Source organism: Myotis brandtii, unplaced genomic scaffold (genome assembly GCF_000412655.1).
Source record: "Myotis brandtii unplaced genomic scaffold, ASM41265v1 scaffold842, whole genome shotgun sequence".
NCBI classification, from domain to species: Eukaryota; Metazoa; Chordata; class Mammalia; order Chiroptera; family Vespertilionidae; genus Myotis; species Myotis brandtii.
The window spans coordinates 1,343,886-1,368,309 of record NW_005371421.1 but is presented as its reverse complement, the minus strand read 5'-3'; the positions used below and the strand labels follow the sequence as shown (position 1 = coordinate 1,368,309).

At 40.8% G+C, this 24,424-nt stretch overlaps 2 protein-coding genes, 1 long non-coding RNA gene and 1 pseudogene across 4 annotated transcripts in view; 3 read left to right on the top strand and 1 right to left on the bottom strand.

The window, feature by feature from the left end:
• SEPT10 (septin 10) overlaps positions 1 to 15,166 on the top strand; it is a 54,562-nt gene extending 39,396 nt beyond the window's left edge. Inside the window, exons 8-10 of one of the 2 annotated variants that reach the window (XR_001360303.1) lie at positions 9,785 to 9,917; positions 14,165 to 14,257; positions 14,981 to 15,065. Coding sequence is in view for 1 of the 2 variants with exons in the window: in XM_014532099.1 (XP_014387585.1) it covers positions 9,785 to 9,917; positions 14,981 to 15,166 (319 nt within the window). In the remaining variant the exon portion in view is untranslated. Of the gene's footprint in view, positions 1 to 9,784; positions 9,918 to 14,164; positions 14,258 to 14,980 lie in introns of both variants that reach the window. The other variant, XM_014532099.1, reaches the window with a different exon arrangement.
• Positions 15,167 to 15,384: 218 nt separating this feature from the next.
• LOC106724489 lies at positions 15,385 to 15,984 on the top strand (annotated as a pseudogene).
• A 2-nt stretch (positions 15,985 to 15,986) lies between these two features.
• LOC106724491 lies at positions 15,987 to 17,880 on the top strand. The gene is made up of 2 exons (XR_001360304.1): positions 15,987 to 16,177; positions 17,804 to 17,880. It is a non-coding gene; the product is annotated as an uncharacterized LOC106724491 (long non-coding RNA).
• Positions 17,881 to 21,021: 3,141 nt separating this feature from the next.
• LOC102240309 (septin-10-like) lies at positions 21,022 to 24,412 on the bottom strand (the record flags this gene model as incomplete). The annotated part of the gene is made up of 2 exons (XM_014532112.1): positions 21,022 to 22,217; positions 23,844 to 24,412. Coding segments are annotated over 2 exons (585 nt in total), but the record flags the coding sequence as incomplete, so codon positions are not given.
• Positions 24,413 to 24,424: the final 12 nt, after the last annotated feature.

Below are 24,424 nucleotides of genomic sequence, written 5' to 3'. Positions count from 1 at the left end.
CAGAGCCATTTGCTGGATAGCCTCAGGCAAAGGCTAGATTAGCACCTCTCCAGAGGACAGAAGTTTTCCCACTGCAGATACAGCTGATTCTCACAGCCAGTCGGCCTGGTGGTCAAATCCCTCTAGTATTAACTACAACAATCAAGGCTTAACTAGAACAAGACTGCGCACAAAGACCACAAGGGGGTGCACCAAGAAAGCATAAAAAATGCGGAGACAAAAAAACATGACAGAAATGGAGGATATAGAGCTAAAAAACGCAATTTTGAGGGCTTGCAAAAATGTGCTAGAAGCTGCCAATAAACTTGAGGAGAGACTCACAAAAACTAATGAGACCCTCGATGCTATGATAAAGAAACAACTAGAAATTAAGCATACACGGACTGAAATAAAGAATATTATACAGACACCCAATAGCAGACCAGAGGAGCGCAAGAATCAAGTCAAAGATTTGAAATGCGAAGAAGCAAAAAACACCCAACCGGAAAAGCAAAATGAAAAAAGAATCCGAAAATACGAAGATAGTGTAAGGAGCCTCTGGGACAGCTTCAAGCGTACAAACATCAGAATAATAGGGGTGCCAGAAGATGAGAGACAGCAAGATATTGAAAACCTATTTGAAGAAATAATGGCAGAAAACTTCCCCCACCTGGTGAAAGAAATGGACTTACAGGTCCAAGAAGCACAGAGAACCCCAAACAAAAGGAATCCAAAGAGGACCACACCAAGACACATCATAATTAAAATGCCAAGAGCAAAAGACAAAGAGAGAATCTTAAAAGCAGCAAGAGAAAGAGACTCAATTACCTACAAGGGAATACCCATACGACTGTCAGCTGATTTCTCAACAGAAACTTTGCAGGCCAGAAGGGAATGGCAAGAAATATTCAAAGTGATGAATACCAAGAACCTACAACCAAGATTACTTTATCCAGCAAAGCTATCATTCAGAATTGAAGGTCAGATAAAGAGCTTCACAGATAAGGAAAAGCTAAAGGAGTTCATCACCACTAAACCAGTATTATACGAAATGCTGAAAGGTATCCTTTAAGAAGAGGAAGAAGAAAAAGGTAAAGATACAAATTGTGAACAACAAACATGCATCTATCAACAAGTGAATCTAAGAATCAAGTGAATAAATAATCTGATGTACAGAATGAACTGGTGATAAAGATTTAATTAAAAAAAATAAAAAAATATAAAAAAAAAAGAAAGGTGCCTTGGAAACAGCCTTGAGTTTCTCTAATATTTGTCAGCTGGAGAGGCAGAAGAGATTGAGAAGCCTTGGGTAGAGGAAGGAGGGAAACTAGCAAGTGAAGAGGGTCTCAAGAAAAAAAGAAGAGGTCAGCTGTGTTGAAGTTGAGGATCAGGTTTTTGCTGTGGAAGTACAGCAGTGCAGTACAATCCAGTTGCTTCCTTTCCAGTCCTTTGAAAATAATGGAGACCACTCCATCTAAAACAAAAAGAGCAATAGTTGGAAGACTACATAGGCCAAGATCTATAGATTCAAAGGGAATGTTTAGAACAGTGGTTCCCTACATGGGACACACGCCCCACAGGGGAGCAATTTGATTTTTAAGAGGGTAATTTGAGAATGTGTTAACAGTGAATTTTTTGCATTTCTTATGGTTCTAGGGGCCTCATATACAGTATGTAAATATATATTGTGACATATTTATGCATTTCAGTTCTCTATTATATGTTTTGAAACTTTATTTTCTATTTTTTCATTTAACTTAATTTAAAAAAAAATAATTTCTTAGTGATTTCTTCCTCAGTACTGCAACTGTCCTTTCATTCTTTTATTTTTCTCTTTCATGGATGCCATGTTCTTTGGAAGCTTGTTTAGACCAAGTTAATGGCCTTTTAGACTTCCTCCTTGTGAATAGGAATAGGAATTATGTCACGGGTGGGGGGAGCGTCAGGATTTTAGAGAAGCTTAGGTGGGGCATGGCCAAAAAAAGGTTGGGAACCACTGGTTTAGAACCAATAGGAACCAGTTTTATTCTAGTGCTGGGAGCGGAATGAATGAACTGAAACCATTTCCAGCCTTTTTATTCTCTGCTCAACAGTCCATACCACAGGAATGGGCTATGAAGTGCTCAGTAAGCCCAGTTTGACATGTACCCATGTTTTGGCTTAGGTTGGGATGAACCTGATTAATTGTCCTGCCAGACTATATCCCATGGCGGAGAGGTAGCACTCCAAAAGGGAATCAGAGTAATGATACCAAAAGTAGATAGGCAGCCCAGCTAGTGTGGCTTAGTGGTTGATCGTGGACCCATAAACCAGGAGGTCACAGTTCAATTCTCCATCAGGGCACATGTTCACCTTGCAGGCTTGATCCCCAGTAGGGGGTGTGCAGGAGGCAGTTGATCAATGTTTTTCTCTCATCATTGATGTTTCTGGCTCCCTCCCTCTTCTTCTCTGAAATCAATAAAAATACTTTTTTTAAAAAGGAGATAGGCAGGTGGTGAGCAGTCAGAGTCAATGACTGCTCAGACCATTTTTTGAGCATTTTATCAGTTTGGGATGTATCTGCTTATTGATCAGATGAAGAATGGAAAATTGGGAAAGGGGGTTTCTTCAATTTAGGCCAAGTTACACAGATTGGGTACAGAGCAGTGAGTGTAGGTTGCTTGCAGAGGACAAGCAAGAAAAATAGAGAACTAGATATCAGTGTAAGGGAGGCTCTGCCCTTTTCATGCCTGCTGTCCTTATGACAGAAGGCATTTCCTACTGGATTTCTTGGGTCAGGAGCAGCAGAATGTCTCTTCTCACTTGTGGATAAATTATTTGATATAGCTTCCATAGTTCATTATAGACTGACTAGAGGCCCATTGCATGAAATTCGTGCACTTGGAGGATAAATTATTTGATATAGCTTCCATAGTTCATTATAGCCTGACTAGAGGCCCATTGCATGTAATTCGTGCACGTGGAGGGGGTCCCCTCAGCCCGGCCTGTTCCCTCTCGCAGTCCCGGAGTCCTAGGGGGATGTCTGACTGCTGGCTTAGCGCTGCCACGGAGGCGGGAGAGGCTCCCACCACCACCACCACTGCGCTTGCCAGCCATGAGCCTGGCTCAGAGCTTCTGGCTGAGCAGCGCTCCCCCTGTGGGAGCACACTGGCCACCAGGGGGCAGCTCCTGCATTGAGCGTCTGCCCCCTGGTGGTCAGTGCGCGTCATAGCGACCGGCCATTCCATCATTCGGTCAATTTGCATATTAGCCTTTTATTAATATAAGATATCTTAGGAAGGTATTACTTTTGTACTTTGAAGAAGTTACATTCTATTTTCTGGGGAATCTTTCCCATTTAATTTGGGGTGTACATAACAATCCTATATAATAAAAACCTAATATGCAAATTGTCCCCTTGACCGGGAGTTCAACAGCTTGCTATGACATGCACTGACCACCAGGAGGCAGTGCGGAACATGGCGGGCATCAGCAACTTGGTGCTGGCAGCTGGCGGCAATGGAGGTGCTGCCGGCCCCGATGGGCCCTGACAAAAACAGGACCGTGGCAGGATGGTGGAGCAGGTGAGCAAGCGGCACCAGGCCAAGGCGGGTGAGAGCGGGAGCCTGATCGCCCCACCAATCACCCCGCAGATGGCAATCAGTGGTGGAGGTGGGGGGCAGGGCCACTGCCTGGTGCCCAGGCGCCGAGGGAGCCGAGTGGGGGGCCTGGCCCCGACCAATCGCCCCGCAGATGGTGACTAGTAGCTGGCAGGCCCTGATCGCCCTATCAAGGCCAGGCCCCGGCTGGGACAGGGAACTGGGGGTGAATGATGGTGACCAACCTCCCGCGGCACCTGGGCAGTGGGCTGCGGCCTCTCGCCGGCTACCTGGGAGCGCGGGTGGTGGGGATGGAGGTGGGGTGAAAATGCGGGGTGTCCACCGAGGTCACTTTCACTCCCCCTGTTACCCTCCCCTGGGACACCAGGGAAGCCCCCATGCTCAGGTGCTGGATGCACATGAGGAGCCTGTTCTGCACCCGCGCGACCTCTTCTGGGTGAGTCGGGCTGCAGCCTCCAGGTCCGCAGGGGCTGGTCTGGTTCCCCGTGGGTTTGTGCTGGAGCCGGTCTGCAAAGCCAGGAGAGAGCATGCTGCCCACCTGGCTTTCATGCGGTACTGCTGGGCAGTCCAGAGGCCCATGCTGCACCCCGGCCCACAGTGTCTGGCCATGTTCACCACATTTCTGCATGGGGACTTGGGCACCATGACTCAGGCGGACGGAAAGGGGTGCACGGGGGCCTGGGGGCCCAAGTGCTGCCCAGAGGTCAGCTGGAACCTACCCTTCCACACCAGATGCTCACGCTTTGATCTCCAGTCAAGCCTAGGGACCACACCCATGCACGATTTCATGCACCAGGCCTCTAGTAGTCACTATACTTTGGTTGGCATGTAAGTCAGTCCCTTAATATTATCCTATATAATAAAAGCCTAATATGCTAAGTGTCCGGTCATCTGGTGACTGGTAGACTGTTCAACAAATCAAAGCGTAATATGCTAATGATATGCTAAGGCCGCTCATCTGCTCGCTATGACATGCACTGACCATGAGGGGGCAGACGCTCTGAACGGTAGGTTAGTTTGCTGCTGGGGTCCGGCCAATCAGGACTAAGCAAGATGGGCTGGACACGCCCTGGAGCCCTCCCGCGGCCCCTCCCTGGTCCCAATCTTGCACCAGGTCCCTCGGCCTAGCCTGCACCCCCTCACAATCCGGGACCCTCAGGGGATGTCAGAGAGCCAGTTTTGGCCCGATCCCACAGGCCACCCCCTTGGGAGGGCACTGAAGCAGGGCTGGCAAATGCTGCTGTGGCAGTGGCACGAGCCTCTACTGATTGGGACTGATTGGGCGCGAGCCTGCGGCAGGCGCAATGGGGCTGGGATGAGTGGGTGTGGCAGGTAGGAGCTGCAGGTGGCCTAATCCCCACAGGCCACCCAGAGGGACCCCACCTGTGCACGAATTTGTGCACCGGACCTCTACTATGTATATATGAGTAAAAAAAATAGTTACATAAACCTTTTAGGATGGCCTTTCTTTCTCTTTATTAGCCCTCTTCATGGCTACTCTTTTAGCTTGTTTTTCATTTACATTTATTGAGTACTTCTGCCAGGTCATAGTGTCCTAATCTGCCTGCACTGATTATCCGTTTATTATGAAGTTCAAGTAATTGGCATTAGGTTCTTAGCATCTTAATTAACTGATCTTCAGTTATTTAAGCTGTATGAAACATGCTTTTATAAACCTACTTAAATCCCCAAGTTATTTTAGATGGACATAACCAGTCTTGCTCCTACAGTCAATCACCTTTAACATGTGTATACAAATCACTGTCCTTGAAGTGTGTGAGACCTAACGTTTGAGTGGAAGGTTTGGTAGTATTTTAGACTTAAGTGTTTGACATAATCTTTTTTTTTTTTTTTAATATATATTTCTTTATTGATTTCAGAGAGGAAGGGAGAAGGAGAGACATAGAAACATCAATGATGAGAGAGAATCATCGATCGGCTGCCTCCTGCACACCCCACACTGGGGACGGAGCCCGCAATCCAGGCATGTGCCCCCGGCCAGAATCGAACCCAGGACCCTCCAGTCCGCAGGCCGACGCTCCATCCACTGAGCCAAGCCGGCCAGGGCTTGACATAATCTTTTATGTCATACAATGTTGTGTCTTTGAAAGTGTTTATAAGTAAATAGTGAACTTGTAAGTATTTAGTCAACAGTAGAAATAGAAAAAGCCCATCAGGTTTATGAGGACCAGGACCAACATGGAGCACAAAAGTGCAGGGACTGCAGTGGTTTTCTTGGTGAACCTGAGCATCTGAGCATTTTTTTCTTCCTGTTTGGTCTTCAACTTTGCTTTAAATCAATGATATTTGCAACTATAGTAATACATTACATTAAACATTCATGACAACAAGCTACTAGAATAGTATAGCAAGAAACTATTTTTCATTTTTGTTTGATAGTAAACAATGGTAGCATTACTTTTATAACACTAACTTTATAAACCATTTCCTTTCAGCTCTAAGGGTTTCTTTACCGCCTTTTGAAAGACTTCTGTACTTGCAATTAGCTTTATAATTTACACTACAGGCCCAGTGCATGAAATTCTTGCATGGGGGGGCTGTCCCTCATCCCGACCTGCACCCTCTCCAATCTGGGACCCCCTCGGACATCCCTCTTACAATCCAGGACCGCTGGCTCCTAACTGTTCTCCTGCCTGCCAGCCTGATTGCCCCCTAACCGCTCCTCTGCCAGCCTGATCGACGCCTAACTGCTCCTCTGCTGGCCTGTTCACCCCCAACTGCCCTCCCCAGCTGGCCTGATCGCCACCAACTGAGACATCCCTCTCACAATCCAGGACCGCTGGCTCCTAACTGTTCACCTGCCTGCCAGCCTGATTGCCCCCTAACCGCTCCTCTGCCAGCCTTGTTCACGCCTAACTGCTCCTCTGCTGGCCTGTTCACCCCTAACTGCCCTCCCCAGCTGGCCTGATTGCTCCCAACTGCCCTCCCCTGCCGGCCTGATTGATTGCCCACAGCTGCCCTCCCCTGCTGACCTGATCGCCCACAACTGCCCTCCTCTGCTGCGACTTGCCCCCTCCACCAGGCCCCGCCTCTGCTATGCACACGGCCATCTTGTGATGGCCATCTTGTGACGACGTTAGGGCGTGATGCGTGAGGGTGTGACGACCCAGGGGTCCTCAAACTTTTTAAACGGGGCCAGTTCACTGTCCCTCAGACCGTTGGAGGGCCGGACTATAGTTTAAAAAAAAAACTATGAATAAATTCCTATGCACACTGCACATATCTTAGTTTGAAGTAAAAAAACAAAATGGGAACAAATACAATATTTGTATTTGCATGTGGCCCGCAGGCCGTAGTTTGAGGACCCCTGACCTAGGCTATTAGTATTGATTGTCCACGTGGGAAAGCGCTGTGGTGAGGTGGAAATGTAGAGCACCCATCTCTGTTATCTTTTGCTAAGACTTCAGCGTAGTCTGTCATGGCGGTTAGGATGGCTTTCGAGCAGGTTGGCTCTGGCTCGTATCCCAACTGTGTTACTTTGAGCAGATTACTGTACCTCTCTTTAGTTTTCTTACCTGTAAAGCAGAGTATTAATGCATGTTCTTCCCGGTTGCCCTTAGTTGCCACGGAATTACTGAAAGGAACCCAGACAAGTAACTCGCTGCTAACAACTACTCAACAGATGTTAGGTCTTTTTACTGGGTAGATTTCTTTTCCTCCTAAGCAATTCCAAGTGCTTATATAAGTAGATTAAGAAGAATTTTTTAAAACTTACATTTGATAAGAATTCAAGACATTATTTAAACCAAGTTTGTCATTAAAGGCTACCAGCCCAGTGTAGGACCAGCAAAATGTGGTGAGGTTTCTGAAAATGGTGAAAGTAACCTGATAGATTTAGAGGCTTCTTTAAAATACTACCAGAACAAATACAGAAAAAGAAGAAACCTGTTAAAAACTAAAATGCTTTTAAAGTTAATTTCAGCATGCCTCCTTGAATTTGAAGCACTTATATGATTATCCAGAGCATTTTGTACATTTATAAGCTTTACTTTTTTTTTTAATTTTTATTGAATTTATTGGGGTAACATTGGTTAATAAAATTATGTAGGTTTCAGGTGTACAATTCTATAATACATCATCTGTATATTGTATTGTGTGTTTTCCACCCAAAGTCTTTCCTTCGTCGCCATTTATCCTCCCTCCCTTTACCCTCTCCCATCTCCCCACATTCCCCCTTTCCCTTGGCAATCACCATAGTGTTGTCTGTGTTTGTTGTTGTTTTTGTTTAATCCCTTTACCTTTTTCACCTAGCCCTGCCTGGCTCTCCCATCTGACAGCTGTCAGTTTCTATCTGAGTCTGTTTCTATTTTGTTTATTAGTTTATTTTGTTCTTTGGATTCCACATATGAATGAAACCACATGGTATTTGTCTTTCTCTGACTGGCTTATTTCACTGAGCATGGTGTTCTCTGGGTCCATCCATGCTCTCAGACAGTGTTCAGGATCTGGTGTTCCTTGGAATGCCTGTTATGTGTACCGCATATTCACTGGCAGCCGTGGTAACTACTATGCAGCATTTCTTTATTTTTCCTTACACTTATAGAATTCTATATTTAAAATATTTACTTCTCCAGTTATAGTATTTTAAATTGGTAAAATTTCTTTTCTTTTCTTTTTTCTTTAACCATGAAGGGTGTTTATTTAAAAAAAAAATAAAAAAAAAGAGCATCCTCCCGATGTGCAATGATTCTCTCTCCCTCGCTTTCTAAAATCAATTTGTAAAAGTTAAAAAACAAACAAACAAAAAACCAGTTGTATAGAGTTATACTGCATAGGGCCTAAACATGCTTGCTCCTTCCAGAAGTACTGACTTGGGTTCTTTTCCTAAAATTTCTTAATTTATCACATTTCCCCCCATTTCTTTTTAGAGAGAGTGGAAAGGAAGGTGGGAGGAGGAGAGAGAAAGAGAGAAACATCAATTGGCCGCCTCCGCAGGAGCCCTAACTGGGGCCAGGATTGAACCTGCAACCCAGGTCTGTGCCCTTGACTGGGAATCGAACCCAAAACCTGTGTACAGGCCAATGCTCCAACTACTGAGCCACACAGGCCAGGGCAATTTATCACATTTTTTTTGGACAGTCCTTGCTCTGCTCGGTTAAATTTGGCTCTACATCCTGACAATTTCTGTCATTAAATGAACATTTACGAACACACTGAAATGTCTAGAGAGCTCTGCTGCAGAATGGGGTTACAAATATAAAGATGGTCTGTCTGTTAGAGGAGAGGCAGGTGGCTATTAATGACAGGGAAGAGGTGTGAACACAATGCCATGGGAGTGCTTGGAAGGGGCAGCTAGTTCCAAATGGGAAGATCAGAGAAGACTTTAGAGTGGAAGTTGCATTTGAATTTGGCCTTAAGGAAGAGCTGGGTAGAGGAGGCGGCAATAGCATCGGAAGCAGAGGAGGTGCAAGCTGAGGAGGTGCGGCAGATTAAAGCATGAAGCGTGTAGCATGCTTTAGGGGTGAATAGGCCGGTATGGCTGGGACCTAAGGGGGTTTGGGTTTGTTTGGAAGAAATGAATCTGGAAAGGTGGAATTAGGTCACATTGTGAAGTTCCTTAAGTGCTCTCTGAGGAGGTGGGACTTCATTCTGTAGATAAACTCTAATGCAGAGGAAAAGGTAGTGAGCTCTGTGGTTTTGGTGAAAACTCTTAGGAGTGGCAAGAAGAACTAAGTTCAAGAAAGGAGAACTAAAAATGCAGAGATCAATTAGGATATTATTGCAGTAGTGAAGACAGAAAATCACAGAGATCAAGTTGGCCTGTAATAGGAAAACTGTAGAAATCAAAAGAAGACTAGATTTAGATGATGTTTCAGGTTCACAGGCCTTGGTGATCAGATATGGAGATAAGAACAAGGGAAGAGTCAGAGATGACGTCAGGACTTGGAGGTCTCCAGACACAGTAATGCCAATTAACAAATTTTGAAAGGAATTCCTTTGAGGTAAAATGTGAGTACTTACTGTGAAGGATTTGATAAAGCAGTTTTCAAACTCTTAGTGCTCTGTTGGCTGTAGCACTGTGGCTTTGTATGTTTCCTGCTATGGGAAATCTCATGTTTTGGGTTGCTGTATATGGGAGGATATTGGCACATGTTATAGTTATGAGACTTCACCTGAGATATTTGAATTTTTGCAAGTTTGTTACACCACATTTTTAACATGAGATTACTATAAAAACTTTTTAGTCTTCAAGAGACCTATGAAGCCAAAAGACACGAAATTTATGGGGAACGTCAGAGGAAGGAAGATGAAATGAAGCAGATGTTTGTGCAGCGGGTGAAGGAGAAAGAAGCCATACTAAAAGAAGCTGAAAGAGAGGCAAGTACACTAGTTTGTTGGGATTTGCATTTTTTTAGGTGTCCTATTAATTTGGGGGATTTATCTCAATTTAGTTGAGATGCATTTGGAGACTACTTGTTATTCTTTAAAAACTAGCTATTTTATACACCTAGTCTTTTAAAAAATTGTAGTCTGAAATCAATTTTGGCCATTATGAGCAAATGGTCATCCTTTAGAAGTGGCTTATCAAGAACTTATAATGCACCAGTTTACTAAGAAGTATTTTAAGTATCTTAACCAGGAGCCAGAAATATTGTAGCTCTGGCTTGCTAAAGCCCTTTTTGAGAATTTAGATGACGTTTGGTCTAAATGACCTTTGGCACAGCTAAACATCAGCAGTGAATTCCTTTAGTTCTGTTTGCTTCTCATTCTTCAAGCAACAATTTTAATTTTATTTGTTAAGCTATTTTCTATAGATCTGTAGACCTAATTGCAATGGCTACTTTTAAGTAAATGGCTGCATTTTCAAATGAGGCTCAAAAAGGGTGAGCTGCAAAAAAATTTCTAGAAGACAGAAATGTTAATACAAGTGAACTTGATAACACAAGAGTCCCTGAAGAGTTATTTGTAATTAATTTTACAAATGTATTATGTCAAGTACACTTACAGTACTTGGTATTTAAATAGTAAATGGTTTGGTAAAATAATCTAATATATCCTACTTATAATTTGAATTTTGGTCTTTTGAAAAATTTCAGATAATAGAAAAGTGAATCCAGAGTACACCCGTGTCCCTCCCACACCTAGATTTAGTAGGGAACATTTTGCCATTTTTATTTTACATGTGGGTATGTTGCGCATGTATGTGTATGCGGGTATATGTGTGTATGTACATGCATGTGTATTTTTCCCGGTCATCTGAACACTGGTTGAGACATCATGGCACTTTATCTCTAGACACACCAGTGTGCATCTCTAAAGGTTAGGTGTATTTTTCTTCATAACCATAGTACCAATTTACACCTAAGAATATTAATAGGAATGCCATAATCTCGCCTAATTGCTAATCCATATTCAAATTTCCCCAGTTGTCTCAAGATTGTCTATTATTATTTCTTTTTGTTTGGTGATTTTTGTTTTTGAACCAGAATTAAATCACAGGTCTTATTGCATTTGGGTGTTCTGTTTCTTTAGTTTTTTGTTCTCTTTTAAACTAGTCCCTACTTTGTAGCTATTTTTAAATACAAATATTGAGGAGGAAGGAGTTGTGATGAGTAGGAAATAAGGATGCTGGTTTTTCTTTTAATCAGTGGATTAGTCTTTAAGGTGGTAGTGGAGTGAAATTCTTCCAAGAGTTTCTCATAGATCAGGATTCCTTGTCTCTCCAGTGAGGAGAAAAGTTGTAGAAGTGGTGTATAGATAAGTTTTAATTTTTAAAATTCCACATAATATTTTGCTTAAATGTTTATTATTTAAAAGGATGTTAAAAATTCAGGTGACTAAATGATTGAAAGAAAAAGAGGAATACTATTTGTTAGTAGGTGCTTTGTAGAATTTTATTTTTGTGATTCAAATGCTTAAGAGTATGTATTAAACAAACGAAGTTAATTTGAAACTAAAACACCAACAATCAGTTGTCACAGGAGTTCTAAACTTTTAATTATGTAGTTTTAGAGACAGTAGATTACTGGCCTGCTTATTTCATGACCACTTTTCATGCTGTTAAGCCACTGTTGTTGATACTTGACAGAGTTACGGTCAGTTTGCTGAAGAAGGGCGTCTAGTCAATCATCATTACTTCGTGAGACTAGAATCATCTACTCCAGGGCTGAGGAAGACAGGATACGTTATTGCCTTAATTACGATGGTTTTAGAGGGAAAGGAGGCTTATTAATAATTACACTGGGGCAATAAGTAGGTGTAAACCAAGTCTCTTCAGGGTAAACTGGGATATTTGATCCTAATACTTGACTGCCAACATTTTAAAGTTAGTTATGTCAATAAGATACTGGCAGTCACCAACAAAAAGATAATTTTGGTAACCCAAAACAGTACTTAATTCCATATTAGGAGACCTTGTTATTTAAAATATCCTTGCCAATGTTATAAAACAAATACTTCTTAATTTATATTTTGTATAAAACTGGATTTTATTATATAGTTAATTGAAAATGTTGGGAACATTAAATAGACAACTAGAGTAGGGAGATGCACAGAACAAATGTTATCTCAAGATACTGTCTGAATATTGTATTTCTTACATCTTTATTACATCATTCTGAATGTACTAATGAGGCATGTTATGTATTATACGCAGATTTCCCATTCCTTTTCCGCTACTACAAGAAAAGTACAGTTTTTATCCCTCCAATAAAGCACATAACCATCATTACATCATTACTACTTCCCCATTTTATATATGTCTACTCTGTCGTTAATATTTCATTTAATTTAGGCCTTATTTTCAAAAGTCTTCTATATGATTTCCAGTAAAAATACAGCTGCATTATAATCCTGAACATGAGAATACAGGAGGAAGACTTATAATACAGGGCAGGAAGGAGGGGTTCACCATAGGTGCAGCCGAGAACTGAGGCCCAAGGTGACTTCTCAGTGAGCACAGGCAGCTCACCTTCCAGGCAGTCATGGCAAAAAGGCCACTGGGAGGCACAAAACTCACAGTAAAGATAATCTAGTTCAGTGATGGCGAACCTTTTGAGCTCGGCGTGTCAGCATTAAAAAAAAACCCTAACTTAACTCTGCTGCCGTGTCACATATAGAAATTTTTTGATATTTGCAACCATAGTAAAACAAAGATGTATATTTTTGATATTTATTTTATATATTTAAATGCCATTTAACAAAGACAAATCAACCAAAAAAATGAGTTCGCGTGTCACCTCTGACACGCGTGTCATAGTTCAATCAAAGAGGAATGCTGTCTTTAGCATTTGTTTCTAAAAATTAGTAAGTTTAAAAGGATCATTGAACATCAGAATGTATGACATTCTTAGAAATAATGTTGACAAAAGATACAGCAATGTACCATATTGGTGATAGTCTTAAGAGCATTGGTGAGTAGTTATCAGGAGCACAAAAGGTGTACTGTTTTTAACTTTTTGATTAGTATTTGAAAATACATTTGAATAAATGCCTGTTGCAGTGACTAATGGAACCATGAGTGAGTGCTTCATGTACATGGAATAGATTGTTGCTATCAAAACTGTGAATGCCACATAATATGAATAATGTTCCCATTCACACCTTTTCCACTCCCCCTTTTAAAACATTTTTCTTGTTACAGTTTTCCTGGAATTTTTATCAACCTCAGGAATGAAATATATGAAGCACTCTATATATAAACCTTTAAAGATATTTATGTAGGTTTATAAAGAACCCATTTAAGTAATCAGTTCTCTGTCTCTATTCACAATAATGCAGATCTGCCCCTGTAGCCTCAGTTTCTGTTTCAGCCTCCACGCCGCTCCTCTCCCATATTTACAAGGGACGCACATGTGCTCAGAGAGCTGTAGACTTTATACCACTGATGGGTGTGACAGCTGGATGAGTCCCGCCCTGTAAACACATGTGCACTCACACACACACCTTTTTGTAGAAGCAGGAACCATTTAATAAGCCAGCACCAAGTACTGTGCTTCTCTGAAATGGCCCCCTCAGAAAGGATCTGAGGCAGCAGGTCACTCACCTATTTCAGCTTCTCCCGCCTTAGTCTCAGGCCTCCGTCGGGTTTTCTGGCTCAGGACACACTGCTCCATATTTGGGAAATTTACTCTTTATTAGGGTGGGGTTTAGCTCTCTCCAGTTTCTACCCTCAGCCTCTGGTTGCTAGTAGCGTATTTCTATTTCCTCAGCTATTCTATGCCATCTTTCTGGAAGCCAAGTTTTACTTTTCATTGAATGCTAGGTTGCTGCCTAAAACTAAAAAGACTAATTTAACATTTGTTTAACCAGGCTAGGAGATCAGAAAAGAAAAGGTATCTTTTTTTTTTTTTAATCAAGATTTAGAATGTTGTGCTTATATACACGGCACACAGCGGATTCATATGGAGTCCACTGAAGTGCCCAGATTTGTTTTCAGATTAACACCAATTAACCAGGGAAACCTCATGTTATTGATAATTGACACTTAACTTCCCAAACAGATTTTTCAGTATAACTTTTAACAGCTTTCTCACTACAAATGATAACTTAATTTGGAAAATAAGGGTTTCTTTTTCCTTTTTTATAACTTGCTTCTGTAATTTGTGTTCTTTACCTTTATTAAGCATGAATTTTAGAAAATCTAATTGAAGAGGCTTTGTGGAGAAACTAGAGCAAGAAAATAAAAACTTCAAGGAAAGGTCATGTTTTAAAAACAGGTTTGTTCCTGGGGCTATGGTTTTTCATTATATTTTGTTCATGCATTTTTTTTTTTTTGCTTGGGAACTTATTTAAAATTAAAGTTGCTAAGGCAAATTCATAATTAAATTTTTTCTGAAGCATGAACTTGAGCCACCAGGTAGCTTGTGCAGATGCTGTGTTCATTAGCGTGAATTAGCAGTGTGCTTTAGGCAGGAGGACACCCCTGCGCATCTGCTGGCTTGTGCAGATGTTGTGTCCATTAGCATGAAGTAACAGTGTGCTTTAGGCAGGAGGACACCCCTGCGCAGCTGCTGGCTTGTGCAGATGTTGTGTCCATTAGCGTGAATTAGCAGTGTGCTCTGGGCAGGAGAACAGCCCTGCCCAGCTGCTGGCTTGTGCTGATGTTGTGTCCGTTAGCGTGAATTAGCAGTGTGCTCTAAGCTGGAGAATAGCCCTGCCCAGCTGCTGGCTTATGCAGATGTTGTGTCCATTAGCGTGAATTAGCAGTGTGCTCTGGGCAGGAGAACAGCCCTGCCCAGCTGCTGGCTTGTGCAGATGTTGTGCCCATTAGCATGAATTAGCAGTGTGTTCTAAGCAGGAGGACACCCCTGCGCGGCTGCTAGCTTGTGCAGATGTTGTGTTCATTAGCATGAATTAGCAGTATGCTCTAAGCGGGAGGACACCCCTGCCCAGCTGCAGCCATTCTGTTTCACTGCTAAAAGCTGCACCTTGTTTCCCAGCTGCAGGCCAAATTCGAGCACCTCAAAAGAGTTCACCAAGAAGAGAGAATGAAGCTTGAGGAGAAGAGAAGACTTTTGGAAGAAGAAATAATCTCTTTCTCTAAAAAGAAAGCTACCTCCGAGATATACCAGAACCAGAGCTTTATGGGCAGCAACCTGAAGAAGGACAAAGACCGTAAGAAGTAAGCCATTTCCAACCACCCACCTCGGGTAGCCTCGCCCCTTCCCTCTCCCTCTCATTGCCCTCTTTGATCTTTATTGTGCTTCTGTCTGTTTCCTTTTCCTTGTCTGCCTCCTGTGGTCAGCTTGTTGTTCACTGCTGCTTCCCTAGCATCTACAATAGCACCTGGCACATATTAGGTGCTCATTAAATATTTGGCAAAATGAAAGAATGAATGAAATAAAAACACATCACAGGACATTTGCCATTTGCTGTTGTAGGACGTATGGATGAGTTAAAAGTTGGAAATAAGCTGGTCAAAGCTCGCCAGTACCCTTGGGGTGTTGTACAAGTGGAAAATGAAAACCACTGTGACTTTGTAAAGCTTCGGGAAATGCTCATTTGTACAAACATGGAGGATCTGAGAGAACAGACCCATACAAGGCCCTGTGAACTGTACAGGCGTTACAAACTGGAGGAAATGGGCTTTCCTGATGTGGGCCCAGGGAATCAGCCTCCCAGTCTTCAAGAGACATATGAGGCCAAAAGACACGAATTTTATGGGGAACGTCAGAGGAAGGAAGAAGAAATGAAGCAGGTGTTTGTGCAGCGGGTGAAGGAGAAAGAAGCCATGCTGAAAGAAGCTGAAAGAGAGCTGCAGGCCAAATACAAGCACCTCAAAAGAGTTCACCAAGAAAAGAGAATGAAGCTTGAGGAGAAGAGAAGACTTTTGGAAGAAGAAATAATCTCTTTCTCTAAAAAGAAAGCTACCTCGGAGATATACCAGAACCAGACCTTTATGGGCAGCAACCTGAAGAAGGACAAGGACCGTAAGAAAAAGAAGCTGAAAGAGAGCTGCAGGCCAAATACAAGCACCTCAAAAGAGTTCACCAAGAAAAGAGAATGAAGCTTGAGGAGAAGAGAAGACTTTTGGAAGAAGAAATAATCTCTTTCTCTAAAAAGAAAGCTACCTCCGAGATATACCAGAACCAGAGCTTTATGGGCAGCAACCTGAAGAAGGACAAAGACCGTAAGAAGTAAGCCATTTCCAACCACCCACCTCGGGTAGCCTCGCCCCTTCCCTCTCCCTCTCATTGCCCTCTTTGATCTTTATTGTGCTTCTGTCTGTTTCCTTTTCCTTGTCTGCCTCCTGTGGTCAGCTTGTTGTTCACTGCTGCTTCCCTAGCATCTACAATAGCACCTGGCACATATTAGGTGCTCATTAAATATTTGGCAAAATGAAAGAATGAATGAAATAAAAACACATCACAATGTAAAATACATCAATTACCTGGGGGGGAAAGTCGGCTGCTCTTATTTTATAGCCAAGCCTGTGGCTCTAATACACTGCTGACCTACCATTAGTTACGTTGAATTTCTTATCTAATTGGAAGCTGTATGCTTTCTTGTGGAATCATAGGTGTCAAATAATATTTGATTTTAAAATACTAATTCTTAGGTTCACTTTATTTTAATAAATACTACTGATAATGATTTTGTGAGAATTTTTATTTTAATAAGGGAACCAGGCTATCGATGTGAACTCCTGTGCTTTGATGTCAGAGCTTATGAAACCAATGGTGGACGCAATGATGCAGAGGAAGGTAGAGAGGGTCCCAGTACAATGGGGCGGCATGAGTAGCATTTGGATGATATTCTCAAAGCTTATAGGTTGGGGTATGTGTCACAATTGAAATTACCAAAGTTTTAGAAAATAAGGTTTTATTCCTCTTTTGTACTTTGTGTCCTTCATTTTATTTCTCCCACTTAATATGTCCTTGTCAGTTTGCCTGTTTGTGCTGTTGCGAATTCTCCATTGTGGTCTTTGCCTCGGTTTCTCCAGTTGTCGCTGCTCTAGCAGCATATGTTCTCCTTATGTCCTTACAGAGCAACCCTTCCATTGTTGATTTCAAAACCAGGTCTGATTTCAAACCCAGCATTTTCAGATCATTGTAACTCCACTTGAGAATAGTTAGGAAAACGATGCTAATCCATGGTAGCTTTCTATTTTTGAACCGTGGAGAAGTAAATCCACAGGGTTTTGGTATATTTAATTGACCTGTGGATTTTATAGCTTTGGGGAAAGAAAGAAGAATTCTCATGTATGAACTTTTAACATTGGCTCCATGAGGGCATGGATCTATTTTGTTCATGGATGTATCCATCCCCAGAGCCTAGCACAGTGCCTGGTCCATATGATGAATAATAGCTATGTTTATTCAAGCACTGAATTTTAAAATATAAACTATAAATATAATTATTGCTTTTTATTACAAAGCTATGGGACCTTTTACTTTATGTTTTTATCTTAATCCAGTGTTACTAAAATTGGATTCCCCCATATTTATTTCATATATGAAAGACATTTTACACTTACCTTGTGGAAATTATCACCCTGCTCCACTTGAGAATCGTTGGTATGAGCTGTTGATGACAAAATCAGGTCCAAGCCCATAGTTTCAGAATTCGTCCTCAAGAAAATAGATTTTGGTGGGGTTTTTTTCTCTTTCTTTCCAAAGTTCCATAACTAGATATCCTATAGACATTAGATGTATATTTGCTCTTTCTGGGAAAGCTTTGTAAAACCATTGATTCTAATAATTTTTATTTCTTAGTTGATTTTATATTGTACCAATCAAAATTTTTTCTCTCTCTTTTTTCAGCTCCAATTTTATGTAAAACAAAGGTTCCAGATCACAGAAGGTCATCACAAGCAAAAGTTATTGAAAAGTTAGAAATATGCTGTGATTTTCTTGCTCATTTTATTTGCTGTATCAGTTATTTTGTATCTGGCAAATGGCCACAGTTACTGTCTTTTATAGAAAAATACTTTCAAGTATAAGGTCAATACATAAACCAGAGTGGGTGATAAGAACTTATGCGTCCACTACTGTGAAGTTTTAAGCTGCTGGTTTGTGATGTATCAAGATCATTGCCTCTACTGCCGACTTACTGTCACTTTGCAGAGCGCCACCACAGAGCCGTGCCACTGCCTTTGACAGCAGAGCTCGCTCACATCAGGCTGATTGCATTTACGTTCTAAGATGAACCTTTTGTTTTGTGCACACTAAAGGTAAAATTTTGAGAATATGTTTTAAAATGTATTATGTACCTAAAACTCTAACCTCTCAATAGTTTTATAGAACTTTTTAATTTTTGATATGATTATCCAGTTAGTAACATGATCCTAAGCTTTTGTATAAAATTTTATGTAATATGATGGTCTTCCATGCTTCAGTACACTTTATGGTGGCTGATGTATGATGATGAAAAAAAAAAGTTTAAAAGTAAAAACACCCACGTATATATATACCCTTTTTCTAGTGATAAGTACTTTTGAATTGGTGTTATCACAGTATTTTTATTAGGATGTATTACATATTTGTGGCTTAAAACTGTCTTCCAAGGGAAAAATAAGATTGAATTACCTTACTAAAAATATTTCTAAGAAAATAGCTATGAGCATCTGCATATTAAAGATATAAACATTTAGATAATTCATATCAGTGCCTTAGTAGTAGTCTCAGAACAATTAACTTTTTCTTAACAGTCATAGGTATATAATTTTTTATTTTTTGTACCTAAATATTCTAAATAAAACTGACATTTACTCTTGACAAATAAAATATATCTGCATATTTACTAAAATGTGTTTACATTAATTTTTCTGTTTACAAACTGTCATCTTAAGAAACATTTTATCAAAGTTCATTTAATTGTATGTCTGAACTATTTTAGAACAAGTATATTACCAGTATTTTTCAGACAACAAAATGTTTAAGTTAGCCTATGTTAGATTCTGAACAGTGCTTTTTTTATGAAGTTGTATAAGTTGCAAATAAAACCTTTCATTTTTTAGCACAATTTATCTGGACAAATACTTTACTTTCCATTTTTATATTTGAAATTCACAAATATCTCTCAGCCTTTTTCAACTGTAGTAAAGTAAGTATCACAGAAAAAGCTCTGAACTTCTTCTCAGGATAAGTAATGTTCAAGTTCTGGAAGGTGAGAGCAGGAGAGGTGGGGGCGTCCCTGCAGGCAGGTGACCTGTTGTACAGAGCCCAGCCAATGCCACAGCACCCAGTGTGAGCAAAGGAGAATGTATCCCCGAAGCTTGGGGATGTGGTGTGCATGCTGGTTATTTGTAGTCATATCATATTAAACTGTATGAAACAGCTGTCCTAAACTCTGTTTAAGTTCCTTTTAAATGCCAGATTGGAGGTTGACATGTTCGAAGTCATTTGAGTTTCCAGTTAAAAAGGTTGTAGAAAGCTGCCTGAGATTCTCACTTAGCAGGGGGCTCACTCAAGCCTCACTGTCAAGAAGATGTGTGCTCAGACACCATGTGAATGTTAATGTAGTCCATCCATTTGGGATTCTGTATACGACTTTATTTTAAAAGAGTTAACACTACAGCCCTAGCTGGTTTGGCTCAGGGGATAGAGCATTAGCCTGTGGACTGAAGGGTCCCAGGTTGATCAAGGGCACATGCTCCAGTTACAGGCTTGATCCCCAATAGGGGTGTGCAGGAGGCAGCTGATCAATGATTCTCTCTCATCATTGGTGTTTCTATCTCACTTTCCCTCTCCCTTCCTCTCTGAAATCTATTAAAAATCCTATATAATAAAAGGCTAATATGCAAATAGACCAAACAGCAGAATGACCGGTCACTGTGACACACACTGACCACCAGGGGGCAAACGCTCAATGCAGGAGCTTCCCTCTGGTGGTCAGTGTGCTCCCACAGGGAGAGCACCGCTCAGCCAAAAGCTGGGCTATGGCAAGCACAGTGGCAGTGGTGGGAGCCTCTCATGCCTCCATGGCAGTGCTCAGGATGTCTGACTGCTGGCTTAGGCCCGCTCCCCATGGGGAGCGGGCCTAAGCCAGCAGTCAGACATCCTGAGCACTGCCATGGAGGCATGAGAGGCTCCCACCACTGCCACTGTGCTTGCCATAGCCCAGCTTTTGGCTGAGCGGTGCTCTCCCTGTGGGAGCACACTGACCACCAGAGGGAAGCTCCTGCATTGAGCGTTTGCCCCCTGGTGGTCAGTGTGTGTCACAGTGACCGGTCATTCTGCTGTTTGGTCTATTTGCATATTAGCCTTTTATTATATAGGATTTTTAATAGATTTCAGAGAGGAAGGGAGAGGGAAAGTGAGATAGAAACACCAATGATGAGAGAGAATCATTGATCAGCTGCCTCCTGCACACCCCTATTGGGGATCAAGCCTGTAACTGGAGCATGTGCCCTTGATCAACCTGGGACCCTTCAGTCCACAGGCTAATGCTCTATCCCCTGAGCCAAACCAGCTAGGGCTGTAGTGTTAACTCTTTTAAAATAAAGTCGTATACAGAATCCCAAATGGATGGACTACATTAACATTCACATGGTGTCTGAGCACACATCTTCTTGACAGTGAGGCTTGAGTGAGCCCCCTGCTAAGTGAGAATCTCAGGCAGCTTTCTACAACCTTTTTAACTGGAAACTCAAATGACTTCGAACATGTCAACCTCCAATCTGGCATTTAAAAGGAACTTAAACAGAGTTTAGGACAGCTGTTTCATACAGTTTAATATGATATGACTACAAATAACCAGCATGCACACCACATCCCCAAGCTTCGGGGATACATTCTCCTTTGCTCACACTGGGTGCTGTGGCATTGGCTGGGCTCTGTACAACAGGTCACCTGCCTGCAGGGACGCCCCCACCTCTCCTGCTCTCACCTTCCAGAACTTGAACATTACTTATCCTGAGAAGAAGTTCAGAGCTTTTTCTGTGATACTTACTTTACTACAGTTGAAAAAGGCTGAGAGATATTTGTGAATTTCAAATATAAAAATGGAAAGTAAAGTATTTGTCCAGATAAATTGTGCTAAAAAATGAAAGGTTTTATTTGCAACTTATACAACTTCATAAAAAAAGCACTGTTCAGAATCTAACATAGGCTAACTTAAACATTTTGTTGTCTGAAAAATACTGGTAATATACTTGTTTTAAAATAGTTCAGACATACAATTAAATGAACTTTGATAAAATGTTTCTTAAGATGACAGTTTGTAAACAGAAAAATTAATGTAAACACATTTTAGTAAATATGCAGATATATTTTATTTGTCAAGAGTAAATGTCAGTTTTATTTAGAATATTTAGGTACAAAAAAATAAAAAAATTATATACCTATGACTGTTAAGAAAAAGTTAATTGTTCTGAGACTACTACTAAGGCACTGATATGAATTATCTAAATGTTTATATCTTTAATATTCAGATGCTCATAGCTATTTTCTTAGAAATATTTTTAGTAAGGTAATTCAATCTTATTTTTCCCTTGGAAGACAGTTTTAAGCCACAAATATGTAATACATCCTAATAAAAATACTGTGATAACACCAATTCAAAAGTACTTATCACTAGAAAAAGGGTATATATATACGTGGGTGTTTTTACTTTTAAACTTTTTTTTTTCATCATCATACATCAGCCACCATAAAGTGTACTGAAGCATGGAAGACCATCATATTACATAAAATTTTATACAAAAGCTTAGGATCATGTTACTAACTGGATAATCATATCAAAAATTAAAAAGTTCTATAAAACTATTGAGAGGTTAGAGTTTTAGGTACATAATACATTTTAAAACATATTCTCAAAATTTTACCTTTAGTGTGCACAAAACAAAAGGTTCATCTTAGAACGTAAATGCAATCAGCCTGATGTGAGCGAGCTCTGCTGTCAAAGGCAGTGGCACGGCTCTGTGGTGGCGCTCTGCAAAGTGACAGTAAGTCGGCAGTAGAGGCAATGATCTTGATACATCACAAACCAGCAGCTTAAAACTTCACAGTAGTGGACGCATAAGTTCTTATCACCCACTCTGGTTTATGTATTGACCTTATACTTGAAAGTATTTTTCTATAAAAGACAGTAACTGTGGCCATTTGCCAGATACAAAATAACTGATACAGCAAATAAAATGAGCAAGAAAATCACAGCATATTTCTAACTTTTTAATAACTTTTGCTTCTGATGACCTTCTGTGATCTGGAACCTTTGTTTTACATAAAATTGGAGCTGAAAAAAGAGAGAGAAAAAATTTTGATTGGTACAATATAAAATCAACTAAGAAATAAAAATTATTAGAATCAATGGTTTTACAAAGCTTTCCCAGAAAGAGCAAATATACATCTAATGTCTATAGGATATCTAGTTATGGAACTTTGGAAAGAAAGAGAAAAAAACCCCACCAAAATCTATTTTCTTGAGGACGAATTCTGAAACTATGGGCTTGGACCTGATTTTGTCATCAACAGCTCATACCAACGATTCTCAAGTGGAGCAGGGTGATAATTTCCACAAGGTAAGTGTAAAATGTCTTTCATATATGAAATAAATATGGGGGAATCCAATTTTAGTAACACTGGATTAAGATAAAAACATAAAGTAAAAGGTCCCATAGCTTTGTAATAAAAAGCAATAATTATATTTATAGTTTATATTTTAAAATTCAGTGCTTGAATAAACATAGCTATTATTCATCATATGGACCAGGCACTGTGCTAGGCTCTGGGGATGGATACATCCATGAACAAAATAGATCCATGCCCTCATGGAGCCAATGTTAAAAGTTCATACATGAGAATTCTTCTTTCTTTCCCCAAAGCTATAAAATCCACAGGTCAATTAAATATACCAAAACCCTGTGGATTTACTTCTCCACGGTTCAAAAATAGAAAGCTACCATGGATTAGCATCGTTTTCCTAACTATTCTCAAGTGGAGTTACAATGATCTGAAAATGCTGGGTTTGAAATCAGACCTGGTTTTGAAATCAACAATGGAAGGGTTGCTCTGTAAGGACATAAGGAGAACATATGCTGCTAGAGCAGCGACAACTGGAGAAACCGAGGCAAAGACCACAATGGAGAATTCGCAACAGCACAAACAGGCAAACTGACAAGGACATATTAAGTGGGAGAAATAAAATGAAGGACACAAAGTACAAAAGAGGAATAAAACCTTATTTTCTAAAACTTTGGTAATTTCAATTGTGACACATACCCCAACCTATAAGCTTTGAGAATATCATCCAAATGCTACTCATGCCGCCCCATTGTACTGGGACCCTCTCTACCTTCCTCTGCATCATTGCGTCCACCATTGGTTTCATAAGCTCTGACATCAAAGCACAGGAGTTCACATCGATAGCCTGGTTCCCTTATTAAAATAAAAATTCTCACAAAATCATTATCAGTAGTATTTATTAAAATAAAGTGAACCTAAGAATTAGTATTTTAAAATCAAATATTATTTGACACCTATGATTCCACAAGAAAGCATACAGCTTCCAATTAGATAAGAAATTCAACGTAACTAATGGTAGGTCAGCAGTGTATTAGAGCCACAGGCTTGGCTATAAAATAAGAGCAGCCGACTTTCCCCCCCAGGTAATTGATGTATTTTACATTGTGATGTGTTTTTATTTCATTCATTCTTTCATTTTGCCAAATATTTAATGAGCACCTAATATGTGCCAGGTGCTATTGTAGATGCTAGGGAAGCAGCAGTGAACAACAAGCTGACCACAGGAGGCAGACAAGGAAAAGGAAACAGACAGAAGCACAATAAAGATCAAAGAGGGCAATGAGAGGGAGAGGGAAGGGGCGAGGCTACCAGAGGTGGGTGGTTGGAAATGGCTTACTTCTTACGGTCTTTGTCCTTCTTCAGGTTGCTGCCCATAAAGCTCTGGTTCTGGTATATCTCGGAGGTAGCTTTCTTTTTAGAGAAAGAGATTATTTCTTCTTCCAAAAGTCTTCTCTTCTCCTCAAGCTTCATTCTCTCTTCTTGGTGAACTCTTTTGAGGTGCTCGTATTTGGCCTGCACCTCTTTTTCAGCTTCTTTTAGCATGGCTTCTTTCTCCTTCACCCGCTGCACAAACATCTGCTTCCTTTCTTCTTCCTTCCTCTGACGTTCCCCATAAAATTTGTGTCTTTTGGCCTCATATGTCTCTTGAAGACTGGGAGGCTGATTCTCTGGGCCCACATCAGGAAAGCCCATTTCCTCCAGTTTGCAACGCCTGTACAGTTCACAGGGCCTCGTATGGGTCTGTTCTCTCAGATCCTCCATGTTTGTACAAATGAGCATTTCCTGAAGCTTTACAAAGTCACAGTGGTTTTCATTTTCCACTTGTACAACACCCCAAGGGTACTGGCGAGCTTTGACCAGCTTATTTCCAACTTTTAACTCATCCATACGTCCTACAACAGCAAATGGCAAATGTCC